The sequence below is a fragment of the Cetorhinus maximus genome, chromosome 21 (assembly GCF_964194155.1).
Source record: "Cetorhinus maximus chromosome 21, sCetMax3.hap1.1, whole genome shotgun sequence".
Taxonomy (NCBI): Eukaryota; Metazoa; Chordata; class Chondrichthyes; order Lamniformes; family Cetorhinidae; genus Cetorhinus; species Cetorhinus maximus.
Genome location: NC_135899.1, coordinates 11,492,351 through 11,519,431, shown reverse-complemented (window position 1 = coordinate 11,519,431; position 27,081 = coordinate 11,492,351). Strand labels below are relative to the sequence as shown.

The 27,081-nt window shown below is 46.1% G+C and overlaps 1 protein-coding gene across 1 annotated transcript in view; it reads right to left on the bottom strand.

Annotated features, from left to right (window-relative positions):
* Positions 1–1,135: 1,135 nt before the first annotated feature.
* The window catches only part of LOC144695513 (N(G),N(G)-dimethylarginine dimethylaminohydrolase 1-like), a gene marked incomplete at its 5' end in the record, with an annotated part of 48,828 nt that continues 22,882 nt past the window's right edge, over positions 1,136–27,081 (bottom strand). The window contains 5 exons of the mRNA XM_078566389.1: positions 1,136–3,803; positions 6,353–6,496; positions 7,055–7,174; positions 8,926–8,999; positions 11,009–11,108. Of these exons, the coding sequence (XP_078422515.1) occupies positions 3,687–3,803; positions 6,353–6,496; positions 7,055–7,174; positions 8,926–8,999; positions 11,009–11,108 (555 nt within the window). The remainder of the gene's footprint in view (positions 3,804–6,352; positions 6,497–7,054; positions 7,175–8,925; positions 9,000–11,008; positions 11,109–27,081) is intronic.

Sequence of the window (27,081 nt, the reverse complement as noted above, 5' to 3'; positions counted from 1 at the left end):
GATGCACCCGTATCTACCACATTCAATGATGAATGTTATTTTCATTGACTTTCAAAAAGGCATTCAACAAGGTTCTGCACAAGAGGCAGTTGAGGAGAGTGAAAGTTTGTACGGAATGGAAGGCAACCTAATGACAATATTGGGGAATTGGTTAGGAATCTGAGATGGCAGAATGGTTATTGACTCAATTGGTAGGAATCTGGACGGAGGCTTCAGCTTTTTAAATGCATTTGCGAAACATGCAGATGAAGGAATTGAAGTTTGCTCAGCACACCTTCTAAGTTAGGTGACACCGGGAGTAACTGCTAATTGGAGCTGAAAGTGCAAAGAGTTATTGACAGATGGAGCAAGTGGTCAGAGATGTAGTAAAGCTCATCAGGGGAAAGTGACCATCCACTTTGGGCTTGAGGTCTGAAAGGTCTAAATGGTGAGAAACTCGGAACTGTGAAGGGACAGAGATTCGGAACACGTGCACAAAATCACCAACAAAAGTAGGTGGTGCATGATGGAAAAACTAATGAAATGTTACTCTATCTCAATGGGATTGGACCGAGATGGGGCCGAAGTTATGGTATAGTAATAGGCCACATCTAGAATACTGCATTCAGTTCTGGGTGGGCGCCATACACCTCAGGAAGGATATACAGGTCTTGGAGAGTTTTTCATGCAGATACATGGGGTTAAATTGTAAAAACAAGTTTCATACGCTAGGCTGGTACTCCCTGGAGTAATGACGAATAAGAGGTGATGAAAATTGAGGCATTTTGGATTAATTAAATAATTTGACCGGGGAAATTACTTTTGATGGTGGTGAGAACAAAGGGATCGAACCCAAGCCCTTAGAACTGGGACATGCTTCTTAAACTAGATCAGAAAGGACTGACAGGGTGACCACCCACCCAACCCACTTTCCCCTGCCCCAGAGAAAATAAGTCAAAGCAGTTGAGGTTCAGGTGCAATTAAAATTTCCAAACTGATTGATGTGGGTTATGGAAATGAAGGTTGAAAATTCAAATTATGTCTGAATGTGTGGGGGGAGGGCAGGCTCAAAGGGCTCATGTCCTCTAGATCGGTATATACACACTTGGTAGAGACACATACACCCCAGGAATAGTATTAAACGCCGCACACTGAATTTCAAGGCAGATTATCAATTTTATTCAGTCAGAAGAGTCGCTTACAAAGGAGACGTGGTACAAAAGCTGGATTTTAGGCATCAGAAATAAAAAGCACCAAGTGATTTTGGCTCCAAACACATCGATCCCAATCCAGGGGCGATTGGGATGAGGTAACACACTGGAAGTGGATTAGACATCATGAAGGACACAGAGGCATGGACAAACTGAACTGATCTATCAGACGGCTATTCACTAAATTACTGTGCACACACCTGTGGTGGAGGGAAGGAAGAGGAGAGACACACACAATCTTTTGATGTGTGTAGCTCATCTTCCATGGGACAAATATGCAAAAGTTGATGAACATTTTTTTCTCTCTCCACAATGATCATTTCAGATAGGGTATTAATTGGGAAGTTCGGCAATCAGCCAAACTGATCAAATCTGATAGTTTGGGGAAAATGTAGATGAGCCAGCATTCTCATTGCAGCTCACTATACAGTGCCCTCTGCAGGAAATAACGGTGTGGGAATTTCCCACAAGACAGCCAGTTAATATCCATTGACTTAGGATCAAAAGGACATGACCACTAAAGGCTGGGGCACTAAAATGAAAGGTCCAGTGAATTCTCTCCTTAGGGATCTGATGAAGAACACAAAACCGGATCCATATTACTGCTGTTGCAAAGATTTAAAACAGGAAGGATCCATTTATATTGAACAATGTTAAATTGTCTCTGCACCACAAAAATTACCTGTATCCATGTATAAAAAAATCTCACACCAAGAATGGTCTCAATCATGGGTATGAGAGAGACAAAGTACAGCCAGATGACACGGGCTGTGTCCGGATTAAGGAGTGCAGCATTCACAGGACTGATCCTATTAAGAGGAAATTCCTCAGATTCTAATGACTTGGTAACAGTGACAATTAAAACAAGGAATATGAAAAAAAAGGAGTCAAAGAGGGGCCAAGAAAGTTGACCTTTTGTCTGTTCTTCTGCACTATTACTTTCCAACTCTAGATGGTGCAGTTGCACAAAGGGACTAACAAAGCTGCTGCAAGCAGCATCAGCGCCGACTTGCTGCCGGCAGTGGGCACTACATGCCCTTCTGACCCCAGATTTGTGCCCTCTTCACTGCAGGGCTATAGGGGTTAAATTTTCAATTTGACACCTGGGTGCAAAACCAGCATTGCAGATCAGCTGCCTGTTCTCAAAGCTGCCCCAGTCTTCCGTTACAAGCCAGTTGTACACCCAAGAGGCCAATTTGAAAGTAAGTGCTCAAGGGCAGAAATTCCAAATACAAAATGAAAAAGGTAATTCCCTCTCTTTACTGCAATAACCGTTTCTCAGTGTTGATTTACTTTTAGAGAGCTGAGATTGCAGGGGTGGGGGGGGGGGGGGGGGGGGGGGGGCAAAGAAAGAGCCCCCACATCTTCCCTTTCTTTTAGCACAGGGTCTACCCTGGTTAAAATAAACAGACACTAGCTGTCGCTAAAGGTTGTTCCATGAACTAAATATCCCAAGACGACTCCTCCCCATCCAAATCCCTGATTTGAGAAAATCACCCAAGTTTCCAAATGCATTACCTAATTTAATGTGACTTTCCCCACTCATACATTTTGTTTAAGTATAATATCAATGAGATGAGCTGAGTGATTAATGTGTTAAAAAAAAAAATCAAGGTTTGGGGAAGGGCGGGGTTGAAGGTTGGACATTTGTCTTGTGTTCTTCAAGTTTCTATAATGTTAGAAGACCATGTTAATTGTGAAATGTTCCTCACGCGCTTTCAATGCTGGATTAAGTCAGAGTGGGTTTGACCACAGCTGGGTGTGGATGACTCCTAGTTTCAGGAATTTAACATTGTCTATTCCTCCCAGGATATTTAAGCCAGATTCAGCCCAACCAGCCTCAGACTGGAAAACAAAAACACAAGGCATGCTGGTGCCCTGGGTAATTTTCCCAGGAAGAACCAAACACTTGGGAGAAAACTGGGATGAGAGGGGGATCAAGGTCTGTTCTCGGAAGCCCGTACAGAATTAGGGAGATCTCACTCATGCCAAGATTCATCTATATCCGGATCGGGAATCAAACATAAATCCTAGAGGAAAAAAAAAACCACAAATGAGATCCAAGTGTAGGATAGGATCCAGGATTTCAGGGAGTGGGATGAGAGGACATCTCAGTCCCTGCTTGGAACATTGGGTGGAAACTGGAGAACAAAATGTTTGCTCCTCAGATTAGAGCCAGTGCGGCTGCAGTAATACTGAGTGTATTAGGTGCCGCTGGTAGGCATACCATCTGAAATCTCTCACAATAAGAGCTTTGCTCCGCACGTTAGGCTCCTGATTACATTGAAGGTAAGTTCTCAGTCTCTAGTCTCCTACATGAAAAGAATCCAACTTCATTTCTGGGATTGGGGTGGGTGGGGGGGATTGTCCCTGATCCAAATATTCCAGTGTATCCCTCGTACTCCAGGCATCCATCAAATTAGAGCCATTTCTATTCTATTCCACCATGGAATTAAGGCAGGGGTGGGGGGTGCAAGAGGGCACCCCCAACTGAATCTAGTATTCAAACTTCTTATTGATTAGGATGGAGCACGAGCTCAGAGTTGCTCCTAGTTTGGCCAGTTCCGTGCAGGAGGCCGGGATCAACGTGTAGTCCGGAAGCTTCTTGAAGGCCTGGAAGTGAAAGAAAAAAATTCTTATTTAAAGAAAAACGACATTACTGTGATTTCAACCCACTTGCAAGGCAGAGCTCCCTGCACAACGAGCGCTTGATGTCTCTTCCCTTAAACATTCATACAGCACCATTGTCAAAAAGTCAAAAGACACTTAACAATTAAATTTAATTAAATCGACACTGAGCCAGTGATTCTTGGGATGAATGTGTCTCGGGGTAAAAATCAGCATTTGTTAATCCATCCCTAAATCCCCTCGAGGAGGTGGTGCTGCTGAGCTGCTTTCCTGAACCTCCTGACATCAGGCTCCCCAAGTAGCTACTCAATTCAGGTTTCAATGGGAGACATCCAGGCAGACAATGGGAACACGTTAGGGATGTCCTCAAAGCAGTCCTGAAGAGACCCCCTGGGTCGGCAACGGGCCAAAATGGAGAAGGTTTATTCGGGAAGGCGCCGAACACATCAGGAGGCTTTGGGGCAGGGGGGTGAAGCCGAGGCAACATCTCGCCTGCCCGACCCTCCAAGCAGCATCAACCCCGCATGCGGTGGGGTCTGCATTGGGTTTTTCAACCATCTCAGAACCCGTCAAACTGGAAGGGAAGCAAGTCACCCCCAATCCCATAAGAGAAGCCACCCTGTGTGAGAAGAAATTTTTTCCAATTGTCCCTCCCGAATTATTTTTAAACCAATGACGTTGACCCATTTGCCAGAAGAAACCGTACCTCCTTACTTGTCCATCAAAAACCCCTCAACTTTGAGCACCTCCATTATGTCTCCCATTAACCTTCATTAATACTCTCTTCTCCATTTCTGTTTCAGAAAGATTAACGCCCCCCACCCCCCCCCCCCCCAAAACCACCACCCCCACGGGGTTAAGATTGCCACACAGGCAAATCCACGCAGCTGTGGGATTTTCTGCTGTGTTCGGCCTTGCTTTCCAGACACAAGAAAAAGTTACTAAATTTGCCAACAGCTTTTTCTCACACCCCCTCGCTCATTAGTCACTGCTAGTTTTAGAGTGAATGAGCCAAATGCAAAATGATGGCTAACTTGCATTTTATTTTTAAAAAGCCAGCTCACTAGATCATACATCCAACTGCCAAAACCACGGGGGAAACAAAAAAGTTTAAAAATCTGATCACATAGCCCAATAGCTCAGGGGCTTAAGCACAAACTATAGCTGTTAAATCCTTTCACACATCAACAAAAGGAAAATGTCACCAGGGTTAGATTGGGCCCCGTCTCCTTAGCAATAGAACTCAGCAGCAGGACAATGATCCCACAGGCCTGCCTGCCAATAGTGTAGGGACATGCTCCTCCTAAACAATTCTCAGGTACATCATTTGTTCAAACAGCTGCCACTCAGCAATTAAAAGGGTCCTGTGGGCCTTTTTTTTTTAAAAACAAAAACAGCTGTTTCATCCAGCTATCTGGTATTAAATAGGCATTTGGACAAATGCAAGTCATCCACTGGCTCCGAGCACCTTCACTAACACAGCAGCTGGGGCAAGAAGAAAGGCAAAGCTCTCAGTGCAGAATAGACTCAATAAACTTCAACATTGTAATACATTTCACAACACAGGGAGGGGCAAGTGAGACAGATACGACTGGGGGGGGGGGGGCGAAAAGAGAGTGAAAAGCAGAGCGAAACAGAGGGGGGAGGAAAAAGAGAGAGAGAGAGAGAGAGAGAGGCACATACATACACAGCCTCCTGACATGTCTTTGCCATGTTTCCGCATAGCTTTCAAACATCTGTGAAGTATTAACCCAAAGTACAGACACGTTGCAACTGTGGTGCTAATTGAACACTGCCTGGGTCACAGATTGCAGTTAATTTATGCTGAAAAAGAATTTAACAGCTTCTCAGAACATGCATAGTCTGTCTCCCACATAAGCCAGGCCCAAGAGAGCAGAGGGCTACTGCTCTACAGGGTTAACTTGAAGCAAGGGGATTTAAAACTGGTCAATTTGGCTTCTGTGACCTTCTTCCTAAATAAGGGGCCCTTTCTCCCTGCTCTGCTGCCTTTGCAGTGCTGCTCGCCCACCAGCAGGTGCCGATGTTGGACTCAGAACCTTTTTAAGGTCTTGTGCAATTTTAAATCACTTAAAAGGGGAATACACATTGCTCACCTTCCCTCAGTTCATAGCACCCTCGCCTTTGAATCAGAGGGTTGTGGGTTCATGTCCCACTTCTGGAAACCAAGAACTGTGATTGTACTCGAAAGAGTTGCAATCTGTGACTGTTGATAACTCGAAAGAGTTTCCCTGCCTTAAAGGGGAATGCACAGCAGCGTCATCCTTCAGTACCATTCGAAGAACATTGCAGGAGCTTCCAATGGTTATGGTAGAAATCAAATACTCTTTTCTGTTTCCAACCATTTGAACCTTTCTCATTACAACACAGGAGCAGTTCTATGCCCTGCTGCCACCACACCCTCCTCCCCCACCAAAGACACCCAGACAGGCCACAGTTGAATAGTCCCAGGGAGAGGTCATTGTAACCCACAGTTCTGGTCAAACACCCAAGGAAACAAGTCCAAAATAATTGACCTTATAACTTTCTGGAAACTCATCTGCTGTCCGATGGACCAGGATGTTACTCTTATTGCCAACTCGTGCGTAGATGCAATTGGCTGCAGCGTCATCCGGCACACTCAGTTTGTCGTATTGATAGTCTGTTAGCTGCTCCATCGCCTGTCAGCAAAGAGGAAGCCGGTGAGCAATAGTGACACATTCTGAAAACCATCTTTCATCAACAGTGACTCTATCCCATCAACGTCCAGCCAGGTATGGAGCGAATCTCCCTCTACTCTATCTAACCCCGTGCTGTACCTGCCCTGGGAGTGTTTGACGAGGACAGTGTAGAGGGAGATTTACTCTGTATCTAACCCCGTGCTGTACCTGCCCTGGGAGTGTTTGATGAGGACAGTGTAGAGGGAGATTTACTCTGTATCTAACCCCGTGCTGTACCTGCCCTGGGAGTGTTTGAAGGGGCAGTGTCGAAGGAGATTTCATGGGGAATTGGATAAATATCTGGTGAGAAAAAAATTTGTAGGGAAAAGGCAGGGAAGTGCGACTAGCCGAATTGTCCTTGTAGAGAGCTGAGACTGACACGACAGGCTGAATGGTTACAGCTCTGAAGGCAGCCATTCTATGAATTGGCCTCATCCAGCCCTAACCAGGAGGGGTTGTGGTGAGAGGCTCTGTTTGACGGAGAGGGCAGTTGAGGTGCATAAAAGGGGTTCACCTTACCTTGATAGCCTTTTGAGCAACCTCACTATTGCCGATGATAATGGTGCTGGGGCCTCCCATGCTGCAGAAACTCTTCAAATGATGGGGTTCGGGAATGTGCACGATGGAGACAGTAAAATCCTGGACAGCCAAGAGACAACAATCCATTAAAACAAAGCCACCTTCACCATACAAGAGACTCACCCATCAGCCCACACACTGAACTATTATTAATTTGATGATTTAATCTTGTATGGATTATCAGTAAATGCACAGATCCCGGGTTCCTCCAAACCATACTCCCCCTCCAGAATGGGGACAAACGGAGACAGAGGTAGATCTTTTCACACTGTCCAGGTATAAAACCAGCACCGAATTGATTTTCTTTTTATACAGGAGTTTAATAAACAAAATCGACTTCCTTTCTAGATCCTCGCCATTAGCTTCACTCCCGCAGCGCCAGCTGAAAATCCACCTTTGCACAACTTTTCCACTAACCTGAGAAAATTCCTGCAATTTGATCTGGGCAGTCCACCATTTTCAGCCACCTTTCCAAATTTGAGTTTCTAATCCCATGTTCCCAAGAGTCTGTGTGGTAATTATGGTTTTATGTAATGTGCAGTATACCTTTAAGAAGGCTGTCATAAAGAAAGATCACATGATCTCATGTAACCAATAGAGGAGCAGCACGGGCTACCTCTGTAGTCAGCAGAATGGAGACAGGGTTTGAGTAGAAAGCACACAAGTGTAGCTCCCGAGTACCTTTGTAAATAAACAGAATGTATTCCACCCCAGAATTGTCTGCTGATCAACTCTGTCAATGTACCAACTGGGTCATCCCACAATGAGCGTGCATCCAGGATCCTTAAGTCCCAACAAACTGGTGACCAGGATTCAACAGTCAAGAATGTAACTGGACAGTGTGGTGTAAAGAGTTAATGTTAAATATGTAAATAGACAGTCTGCATTAGTGACGGGCAACATAGGCTAATGAGTGAGCCACACGAGTAACCTTCCTTCAGCTCAGTGAGCCACAAGATTGAAATCGGTCATATGCACTAACCATGACCCCATAAATAAGATTAAATACATTTAATACACGCTGAGTATTTCATAACGAGTCATAGAAAACGCTCAGTCATTCATATATTAACAGAACCATCACCAACTTCAAAGGGTAAAAACAAAAGAAATATTTACGCTTACCTTACTACATCATGCTCAATGTGACTTCTGGTTGGATCTGTCCTCCACAAGCTTCCCTGAATTAGGACTCCAGGATGTGCAGATGCTTCACAATTCAGCACTGAGGTTTCCATCTGTTAGCCTGCTGAGCTTCATGCTTTTGATGTGTCCCATAGCAAGAAAAGTCAGCTGGCATGCAGCGCTTTGATCGGGCGCAGAGAGAGCGCGCGGCTCTCAGTCAACGTTGTGCGCAACCGGCATGCACCTCGCTTCACGTGCCCTTGCTTTACGTGCATACCACTTTAGCAATACCGGTAGGAAAAATACTACATGGACAGCTGAATCAGGCAGCCCTGCAGGGGGGCAGTCAACAAAACATCTTGCAGGCCCACACTCAGAACCCTGATGGGCTGCATGCGACCCACAGGTTGCACCACCACTGGCCTACATCAGTGATGCAAGATCACATGACAACAAGAGGATGCTGAGGGATTGTTCCTGACCCACCACAAAGACAACAGAGACTGCCCACTCCTAACCATCCCTGGATACACACACATGCCCAGTCTGCCACTTGTCCATCTCCCAGCTCCACCAAGCCACTTGACACCGCCCCCCCCCACTCTCCCTCAAAAGGGTCACTTGATCCTAGGAGCTGGGCCGGGAGAGGGGGCAGGGTGGGGGGGGGGTGGGGTTTAAAGTCTCACCTTGAACGTGTCCGCCACATATTCTGCCCCTTTGTGGTTGGTCCATTTCGAGATCCCAACGAAGAATTCGCGCCCTGGAACCGAGAAAAGGGGGAGGGGGTAAGATCAGAGAGAAAATACCAAGAAGGATTTACCAAGGTGTCATGGCATTGGAAGAGGGAGCATGAACTGGTAGAATAAGCCAGAGGGAAGGGCCATGAAGAGGAGGCTTATTTTACACAGCAATGCGCAGCCTGAAAAAAGAGGGCGGAAACAGATTTAATAGTAATGTGCAAATTTGCAGACCAATTGGGAAAGAGCTGCAGTGTGGGACTAGCTCTTCCAAAGGGCTGGCACAGGCCTAATGAGCTGAATGGCCCCCTCTGCTTTATTGTTTCATGGCTGTAAACTCGGAAGGGTGTGGTGGGGAGAGACCCACAGATAGGGATGAAATCTACACCCCCACTTCCCCTCAACCTACCCTGACATAGGGAAGCCAAGTCCGTAAGAGTGCCAACTGCCAACCAGCACCCTTGTTAAAATAAGTGTATGGACACCAAGTCCTATGATGCCCATGATCAAATATCATCAACATCCTGAGGGTTACCATTGACCAGAAACTGAACCAGCCATATAAATACTGTGGCTACAAGAGCAGGTCAGAGGCTGGGAATTCTGTGGGAGTAACTCACCTCCTGACTCCCTAAAGCTTATCCACCATCTACAAGCATCAAATAAGGGGTGTGATGGAATACTCCCCACTTGCCTGGGCCACTGATGTATCAGTGTATCCTATCTACAGGATACACTGCAGCATCTTGCCAAGCCTCCTTCCAAACCCATCTGGAAGGGCAGCAGGCATGGGAACACCACAACCTTCAAGTTCCCTTCCAGGCTACACACCATCCATACTTGGAAATATATTACCATTCATTCACTGACACTAGGTCAAAACCCTGGAACTTTTAACAGCACTGCAGATGTACCTGCACCACATGGGCTGCAGTGGTTCAAGGTGGCATCTCACCACCACCTTCGAGGGCAATTAGGGATGGGCAATAAATACTGCCATAGGCAAGAAACCATGACACCCACATCTCATGGCTGCCCGTTAACTTACATTTAACCTTGAACAGGAAGCACAGAGCTGCCAGAGGTACCAAAATGGCACCCAACACAACCAGCTGACAGGTCAAGGGAGAAAAACCAATTCAGGGAGATCGCCTCTTGTACAGAGGACAGAGAGACCCTTCTGGGTGCCTCCCAGCCTCTATATAGGAGGGGCTGCAGCCATCCAGCCACGTTTTCAGCAATTTCACACAAACCACTTCCTCATTCTAATTGGAGTCCAGGATAGAACCATTAGAAAAATATAGCCTCGTCTAAATGTGTCACTTCCTGAGTGAGTAACTGAGGGAAGAGGTGAAGAGCGACTGGGGGAGGTACTGGGTCTATGCAGGATCCAAATGTGATACACCATCCAATATAAAGGGCCTCAGCAGGTCTCACATGGGACAAATCTCTTGACTAAGGGTCGCAGAGCAAGACAGGTTTAATATTCTCAATCCAGTCGCAATGTGTTGCTCTGGGTCTGCCCCCAATTTAACAATTTCATTCTGACATGCTGTTGCGGAATATGCAGCAATGTCACCCAGGGGTCACCAGGAGATTGGGGTCACTGTGTGGAGGTGGATTCGATCAGGGCTTTCATAAGGGGAGTTGGATAATCATCTGAAGCAAAGATGATTTGCAGGGCTACGGGGGTAAGGCAGGGGTTGCATGTGCAGCAAGTTAGCACGGAGAGAATGGGTTGAAAGGCCTCCTACTGTGTTGTAACCATTCTTACGGGTGGGATTCTCCTTGTAATTGAACAGCCAGCCCACACTTGCCGTACGGGCCCTTACACAGGAGAATGGGCATGCAGTGCCAGAGGGCTCCTGGCATCCATGAAACCATGCCACAAATCACCAGGAATGTCTTTGAAGCTGCTCCCACTCCATTGCATCTAACTTTGCCACAAGGATAGTGGAAGCAGAGGCTCCGGTGGAGTGGGGACAACCGTCTGGAAGTTATGTGGAGGAGGAGAGACACAACCAGTATTCACCAGTGAAGAAGACATCACTGCCATCGAGCGTGGCTTTCTCATCTGTCACCTCGAACACACGTAGCTTCAGCTCTTCCAGAACATTCTTCACCGTCTCCACCTGCAACACAAGAAGCTGTTGATGAAAGCTCTGCCCCATTTTTAAAAAAAAAGCTAGCTGGATAATCACTGAACTATCCCAGCCACCCGAGCAGTGTGCAGCCCTGTGCAAGACACTACCAACAATCTCAATGCACTCGGATGCCAGAACTGGATGACCAAAAAAAACCCATTAGTCTCCTTTTTAGTATGGTTACAGCACAAAAGACAGCAATTTGGCCTGTGCCAGCTTTCTGCGAGAGCAAAATGTTTGCTAAAACACATTGAAATGGATGTTAACCAATCTTCTCAATGCCCAATGGGGTAAACACAATGATCCCTAAACCAGAAGAGGACAGCATGCAGTCTCAGGTCTGTGTTGCCCCACATCCATCTTTGGGAAAGGATGTTAACCTGAGGCCCTGTCTTCCCTCGCAGGTGAAAGGAAAAAAATCCCATGGCCAACTACTTTGAAGATGTGCAGGGAAGTCCTCCATGGTTTCTGGGCCAATATTACTCCATCATGCAACATCAAAAGACCATTTGATCTGGTCATTTCGTCAATGCTAGCTGTGCAACCTTGCTATGTGCACATTGGCTTTTGAATTTCTTACATTTCAATGGTGATCAATTTCAACAGAATAAAACTGAAAGCCATTCTCCACTGGCTCATGGAGCCCTTTTGAAAGTCTTGAGGTGGTGAAAGCTGCTATTGAATCACGAGTGTGTGTTTTATTGCATACAGGATCTACATACTGATCACAAATTGAGCTTGGTCCCAGTCAAACAACCCATAATATTGTAAAGAATAGGAGCAGGAGTAGGCCATTCGGCCCCTCTGCCATTCAACGAAAACCATGGCTGACCTGATTGTGGCCTTAACTTCATTTGCCTGCCCCCCCTTCCCCACTCCAAGACTCGATTACATTGTAGATCAAAATCTGTCGAACTCAATGACCTAGCCTCCGCTTCTCTGGGGTAAAGAATTCCAAAGATTGACAATCCTCAGAGAAAGAATTCCACCTCACTTCCCTCTTAAAACAGGAGATGCCTTATTTCAAAACTGTGCCCCCTAATCCTAGATTACCCCACAAGGGAATTCAACCTCTCAGCATCTACTGTGTCAAGCCCCCTCAGACCACCTCGCAATTCATCCAAACTCCAAGGAGTCTAGGCCCAAGCTGCACAACCAGGAATCAACCTAGTGAACCTTCCCTGGGCTGCTTCCAATGCAAGTGTATCCTCCTTAAATAAAAGGAGACCAAAACTGTACATGTGCTCCAGGCATTTTCTCACCAACACCTGTGCTCATTTGTAGCAAGACTTCCAAACTACACACTCCACCCCCGCACAATAAAGGCCAACATTTGATCGTTAATATGCGGCTTTGCTCAGCCACATTTGGTGAAACATAGGTCAAGTCAACATTGGAGCAACTGCACATCCCCTCCAAACCCCCTCCTTCAAAAAAAAAAAGTTCAAGCACAGGGAAGCGACCACCACAGTAAAGTCTATCAGAACAGAAACGCAAGTGGAAGTTAAAAAGATAATGTCCAAGCCAACCCTGCCTCAAGTGCAGGCCAGCAGCCAGCGGTTGCCAGGGAGACCAGAGACATGGCAGCGCATGACTGAAGTCTGTGTGAAGTCAATGACTTTCCAGCATTCCAGGCAGCTGGCCTGGAACACGAGGCCTTGCTTAGCACAGTCAAACACCTTCGCCAGCAGCTGTTACACCGAGCTGATCGCTACTGCTGCAATGCATTCAGACAAAGATTGGCTGACAGGCAGCTTGGGCTCCTGCGTCTAAAGCTGGGCTCCACAATTTGGGAAGGACATCAAGGCCTTGGAGAGGGCAGAGTGGAGAGTTACTCGGATGGCATTGAGGACGAGGGTCGTCTGTTAACCATGTTAAAAGGCGCAACATAAACACAAATTGATGCTTTTTTTCCCCCCCTCCTTTTGAGCAGAGGAAGTGATGGGGGTTGAATAGGCTTTCGAAAATCATAAACCATTTTGGCAAGAATAAGAAAGACGAAGCGGTTTTCAGGCGGTAGATGACTGTGTAACCAGAGGGCCCAGATTTAGGATGAATGGGAAAAGAGGCAGAGGGGAGATGAGGAAACATTTCTAAACACAGCTAGTTTTGTTTATGGTGATCTGGAATGCACCGCCTGAAGGGACATTGGGTGCAGGCTAACTGCAAATCTTAAAAAAGGGAATTAGATAAATATTTGAAAGAAAAAAAAATCTGCACAACGATGGGGAAGGAGCGAAAGATATTAATGGGATAGCTCTTGAGGCACAGGCACAACGGACGCGAATGCGGTTCTCCTGCGAATAGCTAAACACACTGAACGCAGCAGCACAAAGTGCAGAAAGATCCCAGTCCTGGGTCGACCAAAGTTATCTGCTGCAGTTCAGGCCGTGAGGGGACCCTGATCACTACCCATGCTGAGATCCCAGATCCAAGCCATGTCAATCATGGAGGGGCCAGGATAACGCCAAGTTTCGATGGCACCGCCCTGCCCCCAACCTCCGCCCCCACGACCCCCACCCCCCACAAAGCCAAAGGTGGAAATGCTGATCGTGACGGATTGTGTGAAGAAATTTTCCCTGGCATCTTGACCCATATTTAATTCCTCAACTAACCTCACAGGACAGGTCATCACCTTCCTGTATGCAAATTGGCTGCTATGTTTCACAGTAGCAACTGCGCTTTTAAAAAAAATGGTCTTTATTGGCTAAAAAGTGCTTTGGAACATCCGGACATGTACACAGAGTGAGAGATCTGTATACATAGCAGGTATATGTTTGGATAGGAACATACGACACTCCGTTCAGGAATATAGGCATTCTCCTTGGAAATGTATCTTTCATTTAGACAAACTGCTGTCTCTAATCGTTCCCCAGTGCTCCTGTGGGATCAGTCAGCGGCTTCTGCTGCCAATTAAAGTTTTATTGGAAGATGTCTTTGTTGTTGAAAGAACAGACAGCTGACAGAGGGGAGTTCAGGGCAGCAGGGTTGTGTTCCCGTCTCCTCCACCTGCCTCCCCCAGCGGTCCCACCATGCCAGATGGTGAAAGTGGAGAAGGAGTAAGCACTGGGAGTTCAACTAGACTGATGGAAGTTTACAGCAAATAGGTAGGGGGCGATTCAGACCATTGAATCTCTGCCAGCCGGGAAAGATTCATTCAGCCTAATGCCACATTCCAGCTCTTGGCTCGCAGCCTTGTCGGTTCCAGCATTTCAAACGGATATCCAAGCGCTTTTTAAATACAATGGAGGGTGTCTGTCTCTACTACCCTTTCAGGCAGTGAGCTCCAGATCCCCAAACACCCACTGGGTGAAAGAATTCTTGACCTCATCAATTACTTTAAATCTACACTCCTGGGTTATTGACTCTCTGCTAAGGGAGGTGGGTTATTTCTCTAACCCAATTAAATCTCCCCTCAGCCTCCTCTGTACCCAAAGATAACCACTCCAGCCTATCTAATCTTCTCTTGCAACTTAAATTCTCCACTCAGCATCCTCTGTAAATCTCCTCTGGTCTCTAGTGCAATCGCTCCCTTCATGTAATGTGCAGACCAGAACTGGACAGTGGTATAGCTGTAGTATAACTAGTGTTCTATGCACTTCTAGCATAACCGCCCTACTCATTCTACGCCTCAGCCAATAAGGCCACAATAATCACCTTATCTAACTTTCCTGCTAAGTTCAGAGATTCCTGTGGGCATTTACTCCAGGTTCCTCTATACCTCTCGCTATCTCGCCATTTATTGTGCACTCCTTTGCTTTACTTACCCTCCATTACCCCACACTCCTCCAGGTTGAATTCCGAATGCCAGCTGCTGGATATCTTCTTGAAGTCTACAAAGTTCTTCCTCACTCCCAACCACACAATCAATTTTCATATCATCTGCAAACTTCTTAAATGAAGGAAGCAAGATTAAGACCAAATCATTGATATACCCCACAAAAAGCAAGTGGCGCTGCACCCCGTAAAAAACCCACACCCACTGGAAACAACCTTCCAGTCCCAAAGGAACTGTTGACCCTTTGCTCTCAGTGCATGGACCAAGTTTCGATCCACCTTCCCATTCAATCTCATGGGTTCTTACTTTTCTGACCAGTCTGTCATGTGGGACCTTGCCAAAAGCCTCTTGCTAAGAATCCATGCATACTAGAAATGGGCCAGCGTCATTACCCCTCAAACAATTGAATGCTAGTCAGACATGATATTCTCTTACAAAATCCATGCTGACAGTCTTTGATTAATCTGTACTTTTCTAATGGAAAACTTTTTCCAATAATTTGCCCGAAGGTAGGTTGACCGGCCTGTGTAATTACTTAGTCTGTAAATAGTCGATTGGTAGTACAGAACTTGAGTATTTCAAAATAGACACGCCTAAGCTTTTCATGTTGCATTCATCAGGGCACTCGCAAGAATACCAATATAAAAAAGGGCAAAACAACAATTTATACTGTTTGTGAAGAGATGCTGATTGGTTGGCAAGTGGCATTGCCATGGAGAATATACCTTTGATGGTGACTGACAGTTAACTGCCAAGCATTGTTTGGAATTTAAACCAGGCAGCTTGACCTTGATTGCCCTGAGGAATGAGTCAGCAAATGGCTGTCACTTATTTTGTTTGGTCGAAACAGGAGCAATGTACATTCATGCTCTGTCTGCAAAGAGCACTGTGTATTAGTATACGTAGCTTCCAGTACAAGCAAATGCATGAGCACACACCACACAGCACGACTGAGCACCTTAAATTGGTTGCCAGCATTATTCTTGGCACATTGAGGATTACTTAGCAAACGCTGTCTAATCGGGGAATCACATCTAATGCTGGGCCCTGTGTTTTAAGTTTTGCAAGCACGGACCGGTTGGGTACATCTGGGTACCTTGCCCTTTGCGAACAGTGGCTGGGACATGTTGCTCGATACGACCCACCAGTCTTTGAGACGTATGGTTAGGAGGTGAGGTGTCATTCCATTGAAGACACTTCTCATGGAGCCCAACAAAGATGCTTGCGAGAGCTGGGCCTAGAGGGGATCCCATGGAAACACCATCTATTTGGGCACACATGGCGTATTAAAACTGAAACCAACTGCGCGAGTTGCCAAAGAAGTTCAATGAATACCGATTCACGCAATGGTGGCAGGTCTAGATCGCCATGATGTATAGTGCTGCAGCACAAACATCTATGGCTATGGCAGGATGCTGCCATCAAGCCAGAAAGATGTTCAGCCTATCACACAAATGAGTAATGTGGTATATGAACTTCAGTGCCAGTGTGATGCTAGGTATGTAGGCTGCATGTCCCAAAAACTGGCGGATCATATCAAACAGCCTGTCCCAGCTACCGTTCGAAACAGGCAGGATACAGGCTGCAGCCAGCCAGCAAAACTTAAAAGCGTGTCCAACATTAGATGTCATTCCACAATTGGACAACATTTAATAAGCAGTCCGAGAGTCCCACAGTATGGTGCTTTTGCATTAACTGGAATGCTACATATATTAATACACAGGACCCTGTTCTTTGTGGACAGAAAGGATGTGTACATACATTACACCTGTTTCAGCTAAACAAAATAAGTGACAGCCATTCACTGACTTATTCTTCAGGGCAATGCCTTGACCAGAGTCAAGCTGCCTGGTTTAAATTTCAAACAATGCTTGGCAGTTAACTGTCAGTCACCATCAGTAGTGCATTCCCCATGGCAATGCCACTTGCCAACCAATCAAGACTCTCTTCACACAGTATAAATTGTTATTTTCCCCTTATATTGGTATCTGGCACTTGCCCTGATGAGTGCAAGACAAAAAGCTTAAAACATCTCTTTTTTCAGCAACGCCTAGTCTATCCCTTTCTTCCTCTAACAGTACAAAGTTAGCTGCTCTCCAGTCCTCTGGCATCCTGCCTGCAATGAGAGGGGGTTGGAAAATGATGGCTGCAGCCTCCAGGATTTCCTCCTTTGTTTCTCTTCACAGCTTGAGATACATTTCATCCAGGCCATGTTATCCACTTTCAAAGAAACTGAACCTCTTAACATTTCCTCTCAAACTGTTATATTTCGCATTTTGTTTTACAACACACACCCTTAGTGGGTGCTTTTTTAAGCAAGGGACATTAAATAGTGTTCAAGAGCATGAACACTGACTGATTTTTCAGTTCTCCAGCCCCCTGGAGCCATTCTGTCATACCCCCAAACAGATATCAGCCATTTCACTATTGACATCAAACATAGGCTCCATCTGTTTGACTCCACCAATCTGAGTCATAACTGGAACAGTTTGCTTCCAAATAATTTAGAGTGAATGTTACAAACTTATATGAAGGAATATTGTTGTGGGACAGACAGAAAATTCAACAAGACATTAGCATGGCAACGGTTACCAATTCAGCTCTACCCCATTTTTTAAAATAAGAAAGATTTTTTGAATTTTGTTAGGTACTACTTATCAACCAAACTATTCTTATTTCTCATCCTTCCATTATCCACTGGCCCATAGGCCCCCAATATAGGCCCAGACCAGGCAGGACTTCTTAACCCATCATTCCCTGAAGGCTTTATCCAGAACAAGATAGAAAATGGGACAGCTTCTGCAGCACATCACTCCGCAGGGCAGAATGCAAGCTATGCCCAATGATGAGGTTGCCAAGAACAGTTATTCATTGCACATGTGAACACTGTTAATAAACAGATCAGCCATGAGTTAGTTGAATGGCAGAAAAGGTTCAAGAGCCTGAACAGCCAAGTCCTCTTATGTTCCCCATATTACATGAATAGGGAACCATCATCCTCACACATCCCACTATGCAACCCACCCACTAACAACATCCTGGGAGTTACCATTGACCAACCGTATAAATACTGTGGCTACAAGAGCAGGTCAAAGTCTAGGAATCCTGTGGCAAGTAACTCACCTCCTGACTCCCCAAAACCCTGTCTACCATTTACAAGCACAAGTCAGGAGTGTGATGGAACAATCTTCACTTGCCTGTTTCGAATGCAGCTTCAACACTCAACAAGCTTGACACCATCCAGGACAAAGCAACCCGCTTGATTGGCACCCCATCCACAAAAATTCATTCCCTCCACCACTAACACACAGTAGCAACAGTGTGCACCATCTACAAAATGCACTGGAGTTTACCAAGGCTCCTCCGACAACACCTTCCAAACTTACAACCCCTACCACCTAGAAGGACAAGGGCAGCAAACACATGGGAACACCAACACCTGCAAGTTCCCTTCCAAATCACTCACCATCCTTACTTGGAAATATATCACCGTCCACTTCACTGTCACTGAGTCAAAATGCTGGAACTCCCTTCCTAACAGCACTGTGGGTGCACCTATACCACACATACTGCAGCAGTTCAAGAAGCTTACCACCACCACCACCTTCTCAAGGGCAACTAGGGACGGACAATAAGTGCTGGCCTAGCCAAAGATGCCCACATCCCATGAATGAGTGAAAAAACATCCAGGCAGAGGTAGGGAAGGGTTAAATATCACATCACCCCATCCTTTAAATCAGGTTAACTTGCTCCTTGAACTTTAACCTTGAGCAAAGTAGTGCTGGAAAGGAACTTTTAAATTTAAAGAAGCTTGAACAAAACAGAAGGAGGCCATTTAGCTCCTCAAGCCTGTTCATTCAGTGAAATCGTGGCTGATCTGTGTTCTAACTCTAGATGCCTACCTCTTCCCAAAAAGAAAATTCAATCTGGAGCATCAGGCATGACCTACCCTTTATAAGTCAATAATGAGACACAGAGCCAGCCCTATTATAGGTTATGAAACAGGCTCATATAGCAGGGGCTTCAAGGGTCGGCAATGGATAGACAAAGCAGCCAAAGTTACTCACGGAAGGACATAGCAGACCCTCTCAATCAGCACAGCTGGATAAGGAACCATTGTCCTCCCTCTCAAATCCATCGGCCATTCCACTCAGCACAGAACAAACCTCCTGAAGAAACGGCCAATACTTTCTCAAAGCAGGCCCAAGCTCCCATTTCACACCTATCATTAACCAGCCCCAGTCTAGAAAAGCTTTCGAAAGGCAGACCGCCATCCTCAAAAAACCTCAGCGGGCAAAACTCCACCACATCTGGCAAGTGGTGCCAAGTTCACAGGTTTTGGGGCAGGGAGCAGAAATCACCCTGTGGTCACAAATTACAGCCTGGACTTACAGCACAGTAATCAGCCACTCAGCCCAACCGCTTCACCTCCCTCCTATCCCAGTGCCATCTACTGGAAGATTAACCAGTGGATGTTCAAACCCATTACATCGCACTTGGAAAGAAAAAAAAAAAAGGGACTTTTGCTCCACTTTAAGCCTATTCCTCAGTTGCAAGGTTTGGGACTGAATCCTTTAAAGCTCCTCTCGAGAGATCTGAACCCAATTTTAAGTGACCATAAATTGCAATCCAGTAAAGGCAGCAAATTTAAGAATTATAACATCCATCTCAAATGTTATTCGATCTTCCTCCCTTACCAAAACGCTGCTTTGTTTTGGTGGGGGGAGGGGTGTGGAGATAGAGGTCAGGGTGGGAGGGCCAGGGCTTGGATGAATGCTCCCTGGAATAATGGCACATTTTTATATATAAATTGTTGACTTAAGCACAAACAGCTGCGAGACTTAAAAAGCAACTTAGACTTCGACAGACAAGATTAGACCCAACTTTCCCAGGGCACTGCTCCCCAAAGTGTAAAAAAGTCATGACTGGAAAATACAAATGTGACACCACAATAACATTACATCAGCAGTAAAGTTTTAGCAGTTTCCACCCTCCAGCAAGGGGATGGATGAGAGGCACCACACCTTCAACTGAACCGTGTACAGTGCAAGTTGAGATGCCAACAAACCCTTTAAATGCTCCAGCTTCCAGTTACTGTATGTGTGTGTGTGTGTGTGTGTGTGTGTGTGTGTCTGACATCACTAGGAAAAGGAGCTACAGGCTGTATCACATTCCCCAAGGGAAGGTCTGCTGTTTATCAGCTGATTCTCAATGTGAAGCAGCTGCTCATAATTCACCCTCTGCCAAAGTTGACAGAAATAATATACAGACAATGGAAAGCAGGAGGGGGGCTTGGCACGCTGCAGAGAATACCATTTAAACTCAACCCTCCTGTACTTTTGCACTCGACAGCAGTTAGCCAGCAACAGACTGTCACTCTCTACCCCCTCAGTTTGAAAATCATTACCAGCACGGTCATTATGCTGGACTTTTCTTTTGTGCCATCTACTCGTTAAATGGCATTTCACCCAATTGTCGCCTTGCATCACTGCTGTATTGAGTGAAGCAAGACTCATTGCACCATCTCCACTTTAGCTCGTTCCTTCTCAGGACCTGTAACACTTAAAGAGAACCTCACTCCTCTCCATCCACAGACTTAAAAAACCCCAACAAGTTCAGTAAGAAAACTTGCATTTTTATAGCACCTTTCACACCCACAGGAAGTCTCAAAGGACTTCAGGGAGTGTGGTGAGCGTTGTAATGTAGGATTCATGGCAGACAACCCCCACAAACATCAATGCGATAAGGGCCAAGTCATCTGTTTCTAAGTGATGTTGGTTGAGAGAAAAATATCAGCCAAGGTTCTTGGGCTACCCACAAACCCTCCCCTCCACCAATTTCCCTTCCAAATAGCAGCCCTGGGATCTTTTATATCCAGCTGAGGGAGCAGACAAGGTTCCTGTGTGACATCTCATCTGAAAGATGCCCATTTAGGACAGAGGTGAGGAGAAATTTTTTCTCAGACGGTTGGGAGTCTTTGGAGCTCCCTTCCTCAAAAAGGCATTGGAAGCAGAATCTTTGAATACTTTCAAGGAAAAGGTAGGTTCTTGATTAGCAAGGGGGTGAAAGGTTACTGAGGGAAGGCAGGAATGCAGAGTCGAGGTTACAATCAAATCAGCCATGATCTTATTGAATGGCGGAGCAGGCTCGAAGGGCCGAGTGGCCGTTGCCTGCTCCTAAATTGCATGTTCGTATAAAGACAGCACCTCAGACAGTGCAGCACTTGGGGGGGGTGGGGGGGGGGGCCTCCTGCGCTGGAGTGGGACTTGAATCCATGAATTTGTTGAGTCAGAGGTGAGAGTGCTACCAGCTGAGCCACAGCTAACCGTATTACTCAACTAAACAGGCCTTTGACCACCAGTGATTATGGCTGAGGGGTTGGGGAGAATGCGGGGGTCCTTAATACCAGTACCCTGCTCCCAAGCATCAGCCACACTTGCCTCCCCCACCTCTGCCAACCACAGCACCACCCAATTCAAGATCGAGCACGCTAAAAGCAAAACAAGCCAGTCACCCCCTATTCCAGTGAGACTGATCGTCAGCCTCTCAACAGGTCTTCCTGGTTAATCCTGTGTACAGAGTTGATTGCTCTTCAGGGACCTGGAGCCAAGTGGAGCTCAGCAAAGCAGATGTGACCCATCAGAATGGAGCGTTCAATTGGACAGAACAATGAAGCCCCAGCTCAGATAAACTCATTTAAAACAAAAAGACACAGCCACCAGAGAGGGACAAACTGGAATAGTCCCGGCATCTTGGGATAGGGAGGTTTGGAGCACGCTGACAAGGAATAGGAAGAGGCCAATTAATTTCAATGGGCTGAAAGTTGAAGCCAATGGATATTCTGATGAGACGCCTACTTGGGCCGACCTGGGGTGTTGGAAATTTTCACCCTTGCTGTGCAGGGGCCACTTAACCATCAGCCAAGCTAGTGAGAGTGCCTGCCAGCCCATGTACAACAGCGTCCTAGCAACATCATGCATTTACATGCCCAGGGCATTTCAGAAGCAATCAAACAAAATTTGACACCGAGCCATAGGAAGAGATAATCAGACAGCTGATCGAAAAGATTGGCCAATGTGGGGGTTTTTTCTTAAAAAAAGAAAGGGAGGGAATCCCAGGGCTAAGGGCTGAAGGCACGGGCACCGATGGTGGGGTGGAAGGGATGAGGGCCGAGCAAGAGAAATGAAAAAGTGCTGGGAGGTCATAGATAGGGAGGGGTGAAGGCAAGGAGGGATTTGAACAATAGGGTCCAGATCTTTGTTGTAGCGGTGAGTGTTTGGAGTCAGGAATTCTCTGGGCCCCACGATCCCATCTCCATCCTGGAGAAGACTGCCCGTCCTGTCTGTGTGTCGGAGAGACAGGTTTGGGCAGGAGATGGGCCTCTGGATGGATTTCGATTTTGAGGACATCTCCGTAGGTGAGAACATTAGTGGCTCGAAGTAATAAATAAAGCAATGGAGGGCAGCTTTATGGCCTGCCCCAAAACCACCCTCAGCCCCAGCCCTCCCACCCACCCAACCTCACCTTCTCCACACATGTATTCACGTTTGGCCCTATAACACATTGCAATCCCTTCAAATTAATTTTAGATCCATCAAAATTGAAAACAATTTAATTGAATAATCCATTGGAGAGAAAAGAAAAGTCACCCCCCCTCACAAAGATCTGCCAGTTCTGATTATGGGTGAGACAGATAATGAGTGGGGAGATGTGGCACAGTGGTAATGTCACTGGACTCAATCCAGAGGCCCAGGCTATTGTTCTGGGACATGGGTTCAAATCCCACCATGGCGGAATTTAAATTCAATTAATAAATCTGGAATTAAAAGCAAGCCTCAGTAATAGTGACCATGAGACTGACGTACGATTGTTGTAAAAACCCATCTGGTTCATTGATGCCCTTTAGGGAAGGAAATCCGCCGTCCTTACCTGGTCTGGCCTAAACATGCCTCCAGGCCTCAAATAGCCTAGCAAGCCACTCCGTTCAAGGGCAAGCAGGGATGGGCAACAAATGCTGGCCTTGCCACATCCTACGAAAGGATAAATTTTAAAAATCCTCCGATTTCAGTATTTCCTGATGAAGTATGAAGCAGGAAGCTCTCTTCCCACCTCCAGGTCGCATTTCATGGGGCATTCCCAAGTGTGGCCGTCTCCATGAAAATCATGGAGGATCTGAACTGGCCAACTTTAAACAACGTGGTCGAGGTGAAGGGGTGCGGGGGTCATGACCTGCCCCTTTCCCTGTGCCGGTGATACGAGCTGGTGCCAGAAATGGAGGAGGGGCTTCCAGATCTGGTCCGCAGCCGCCATTTTCTCCTCGGCCCCTTCTCCATTTCAGCTCCGATTGTGGTCATGAAAACCCGGCCCTTGGCATCAGAATTTCACATTCAAGGTAGCTGGGCTGGGAGACAATGTAGGTCAGCGCGCACAGGAAGTGATGGGGACAGCAACTTCATCAGTTTAAAAAAACTGTCTCAGTGCAAGTTCAGCTGTATTTGCATTGGGCAGAATTTCTGGTCAAACAGCTTTCAATGACACTTCCAAGTCATGTGACATCTCAGGAGGATTTCAGTATTTTAGCCTATAAATCACAGCTTCCTCAGTGAATGTCAGGGCCTAATCACCGCGCAAAGCACAAGACCCATTTCAGGTCATTACCTGCACCATAAAACAGTTAAGCAATGGATTCCCTATTACATTTATTGTACTAGATCAACCTTCTGCTTCCATTTCAGAAAAGAACACCTCACTGCACTTCCCAACATGCCCGTTGGATAAAGTTGCAGACTAAAGCCAAGAATCACAGCCAGGCAGAACAGAGAAGAGAGGCAACATGATCAGGTGCGGTAACACCAGAGTTTTAAAATTCACATAAAATTCCCCTCCTAGCATTGAAATCCACCCATGGCCTTGCACCCCACCCCTACCCGCTCTACACCCCCAATTTCAAACCTCCTCCAGCCCTACACCAGACAGAGGTCTCTGCACTCCCAATTCCAGCCTCAATGCCCAATTCCCGTCATCCCACCCTTGGCAGCCATACACTTCAACTTTCTAGGCCCTTAGCTCTGGCATTCCATCTCTAAACTTCTCCTTCCCCCTTTAAGGTGCTCTTTAAAACCTACCTCTGACCACTTTGGTCACTTCTCCTAATACCCCCTTACGTAGCTCGGTGATAAATTGGATTCGATAAAGCTTCTGTGAAGAGCATGGGGCTGCTTTACTCTTCAAGCTGTTACTGCAGAGGATAGAGGGAGGACATGGTAGCGGAGTTAGTACAGATACACAGTCAGTTGCAGAGAACACAATGAAGTGACTCAACACGCAAGTTGTATTCGGGAGCAGGAATGAACGAGGAGAGTTGTCTCAAACGAGAAGCATAGTCTTGGAGTGGGCCATTGGTTGGTGCCAGGGAATGGGATCTCTATCCCACTTCAATCACCAGGTTCAGCACTAAACCCTCCCAGGTCAGTCAAGGAGTCAAGGCACAGCCAGTTTCATCTCGACCACCCCAACCCCTCACTTCTAACTGCATAACTGCACTGGAGTGACCTGTACCAGCACAGCGATTCTGAAGTGAATGGAGGTAGGTCAATTTGGTACCAAGATTAGGGCACTTTTCTCATTCATGCGTCATGCCTACTGGGCACTTGCTGGAGACACCAAACCTGTTTTGAGGAGTCAGTAAACAATCACAGGACTGTTGCGGTGCAGAAGGAGGCCATTCAGCCCATCAGGTCTGCACTGCTGCTGCGAATGAGCATCATGACTCAGTACCAGTCTCTTGCTTTTTCCCCCCCGTAATCCTGCGCATTGCTCCTATTTAACCAACCATCCAATGCTCCCTTGAATGCCTCAGTTGAACCTGCCTCCACCACACTCCCAGGTAGTGCATTCAAAACCCAAACCACTCACTGTGAAAAAGTTCTCACCTCACATTCACTCATTTTGCAAATTACTTGAAATCTGTGTCCTCTCGTCGTCGATCCTTTTATGAGCGGGAACAGTTTCTCCCCATCTACCCTGTCCAGCCCCCTCATGATTTTGAGCATCTCCCTCAAATCTCCTCTTAGCCTTCTCCTCTGGTAGGAGAACAATCCCAACCTCTATCTTCATAACTGAAGTTTCTCATCCCTGGAACCATTGTAAACCTCTTCTGCACTCTCTCCAATGTGTTCACATCCTTTCTATAATGTGGCACCCAGAACTGTACACAATACTCCAGCTGAGGCCTAAAGAGGGTCTTATATAAATTTAGCACAACCTCCCTGCTCTTGCACCCTATTAATAAAGCCTAGGATATTGTATGCTTCATTAACTGGTGCAGGAAAGTGGGATTAGAAAGAGCACCTAGGTGTCCTCAGTCTGGCATGGACAAAATGGGCCTTCTGTGCTGTAACCTATGGTTCCAACTGCTCTCTCCACCTGTCCTGCCATCTTTAGTAACATGTACATATACACCCAGGTCCCTCTGCTCCTGCACACCCTTTAAAGTTGTACCCCTTATCTTATATTGTCTCTCCATGTTCTTCCAACCAAAATGAATCACCTCACACTTCTCTGCCTTGAACTTAATCTACCACCTATCTGTCCACTCCACCAATTTAACTATGTCCTTTTGAAGTTCTACACTGTCCTCCTCAGTTTAAATCTCAACTTGTATATATACATAACTCTGTTAATGTAGTTAAAAAAGTCCTTAATGCTTTACAGGAAACATTAACAAAATGTAACGCCAAATCAATAGAAATAGAACAGGTGATCATAGAATCATTACAGCAATGAAGGCCATTCAGCCCATCGTGTCTGTGCTGGACATGTGGCAAGAACATCAGGCATAGATCAGTTGTGACTGAGGCGAGAGTGTTACCAAGATTCCTGCTTCAACTCCCACTCCAGGGTTCGTGCACAAAAAGACTGATGCTCCAGTGCAGTCCTGAGGGAATGCTGCGCTGTTGGGGGTGCCATCTTTCTGATGAGATGTTAAACTGAGGCCTTGTCTGTCTAACCAGATGGATGTAATAGATCCCAAGGCACTATTCTGAAGAGCAGCCGAGTTATCCTCGTTGTCCTGGTCAATGTTAATCCCTCTATCAACATCACAATGAACAGATTATCTGGTCAATGGGATTTTGTCTGTGTGCACACTGGCAGCTGCATTCCCTGCAATACAACAGTAACTATGCTTAAACTACTCATTGCTTGGTTGCAGAGTGTTTTGGGACATGGTCGTGAAATGTGCCATACAAATGAAAGACCTTTATCTTTTCTTAATGCTTAGGTAGCTTTAAGAAAGGCAGGTGGTCGAAAAATTCTTGAGCCTAGAGCACGACCAACAATGGTGGAGTAGAGACATGGGGGGCGGGGAGGGTGGGGGTGCGCAAGAGGCTAGAATTGGGAGGACTGCAGGGTTGTGGGGCCGGAGGAGGTTACAGAGATGGGGGTGGAGAGATGGACATGGTCGAAATTGAACAGGAGGATGAGAATGTTAAAAGCAAGACATTGCTGCAATGGGAGCCAGTGCATCTCACCAAACAAGACCCATCACAAGTGGCCTTTTTAAAAGGCAGCACAAATAGAAGAAACACCGTTCAACTAAACTAAAAGCAGCTCATCATAATCTAAACAAAAGTGCCAACAGAAGCAAAGGGAACCTTCCTAATTAAAATCCCAATGCATTTAAATTATTGTCTGCAAGACACATTATAGCACTGAAAGCCAGCTGGCAAATGAAAAGTTCATCACATCAGCCCAGTCAAGGTTGAACAACTCTAGGTTAACACGTTGTGTCCCCCAGCACCAATCCTACAGCTGGCATCTTGCCAAGTCTCACTAAAAATAGAACCAGGTTAAAATTAAACAGAAGAAGAAGAGAGTGTGAATGCATCAGATGCTGGAAATACAAACCAAACAGGGACATTTTTCCCAGTGGTGAGACCCGCCATTAGCTGATGCTGCAGCAGCAGGTACGGGTCGGGTTATAAAAGTGCCGTGTAGGTCTTCATCATGGCCACCACTTTCCTGACCAACTCTATTGTCATTAACACAAGTCTTATCAAGAGCACAAATCTAGCACATGGGCATTTCCAAATCTGAATTTCACTTGCAAACATTTCACATTGTATTAGTTTCACTTCATTCACATGTGCATTATTTGTTGAGACTAGCTTAGTCTGAGAGCGA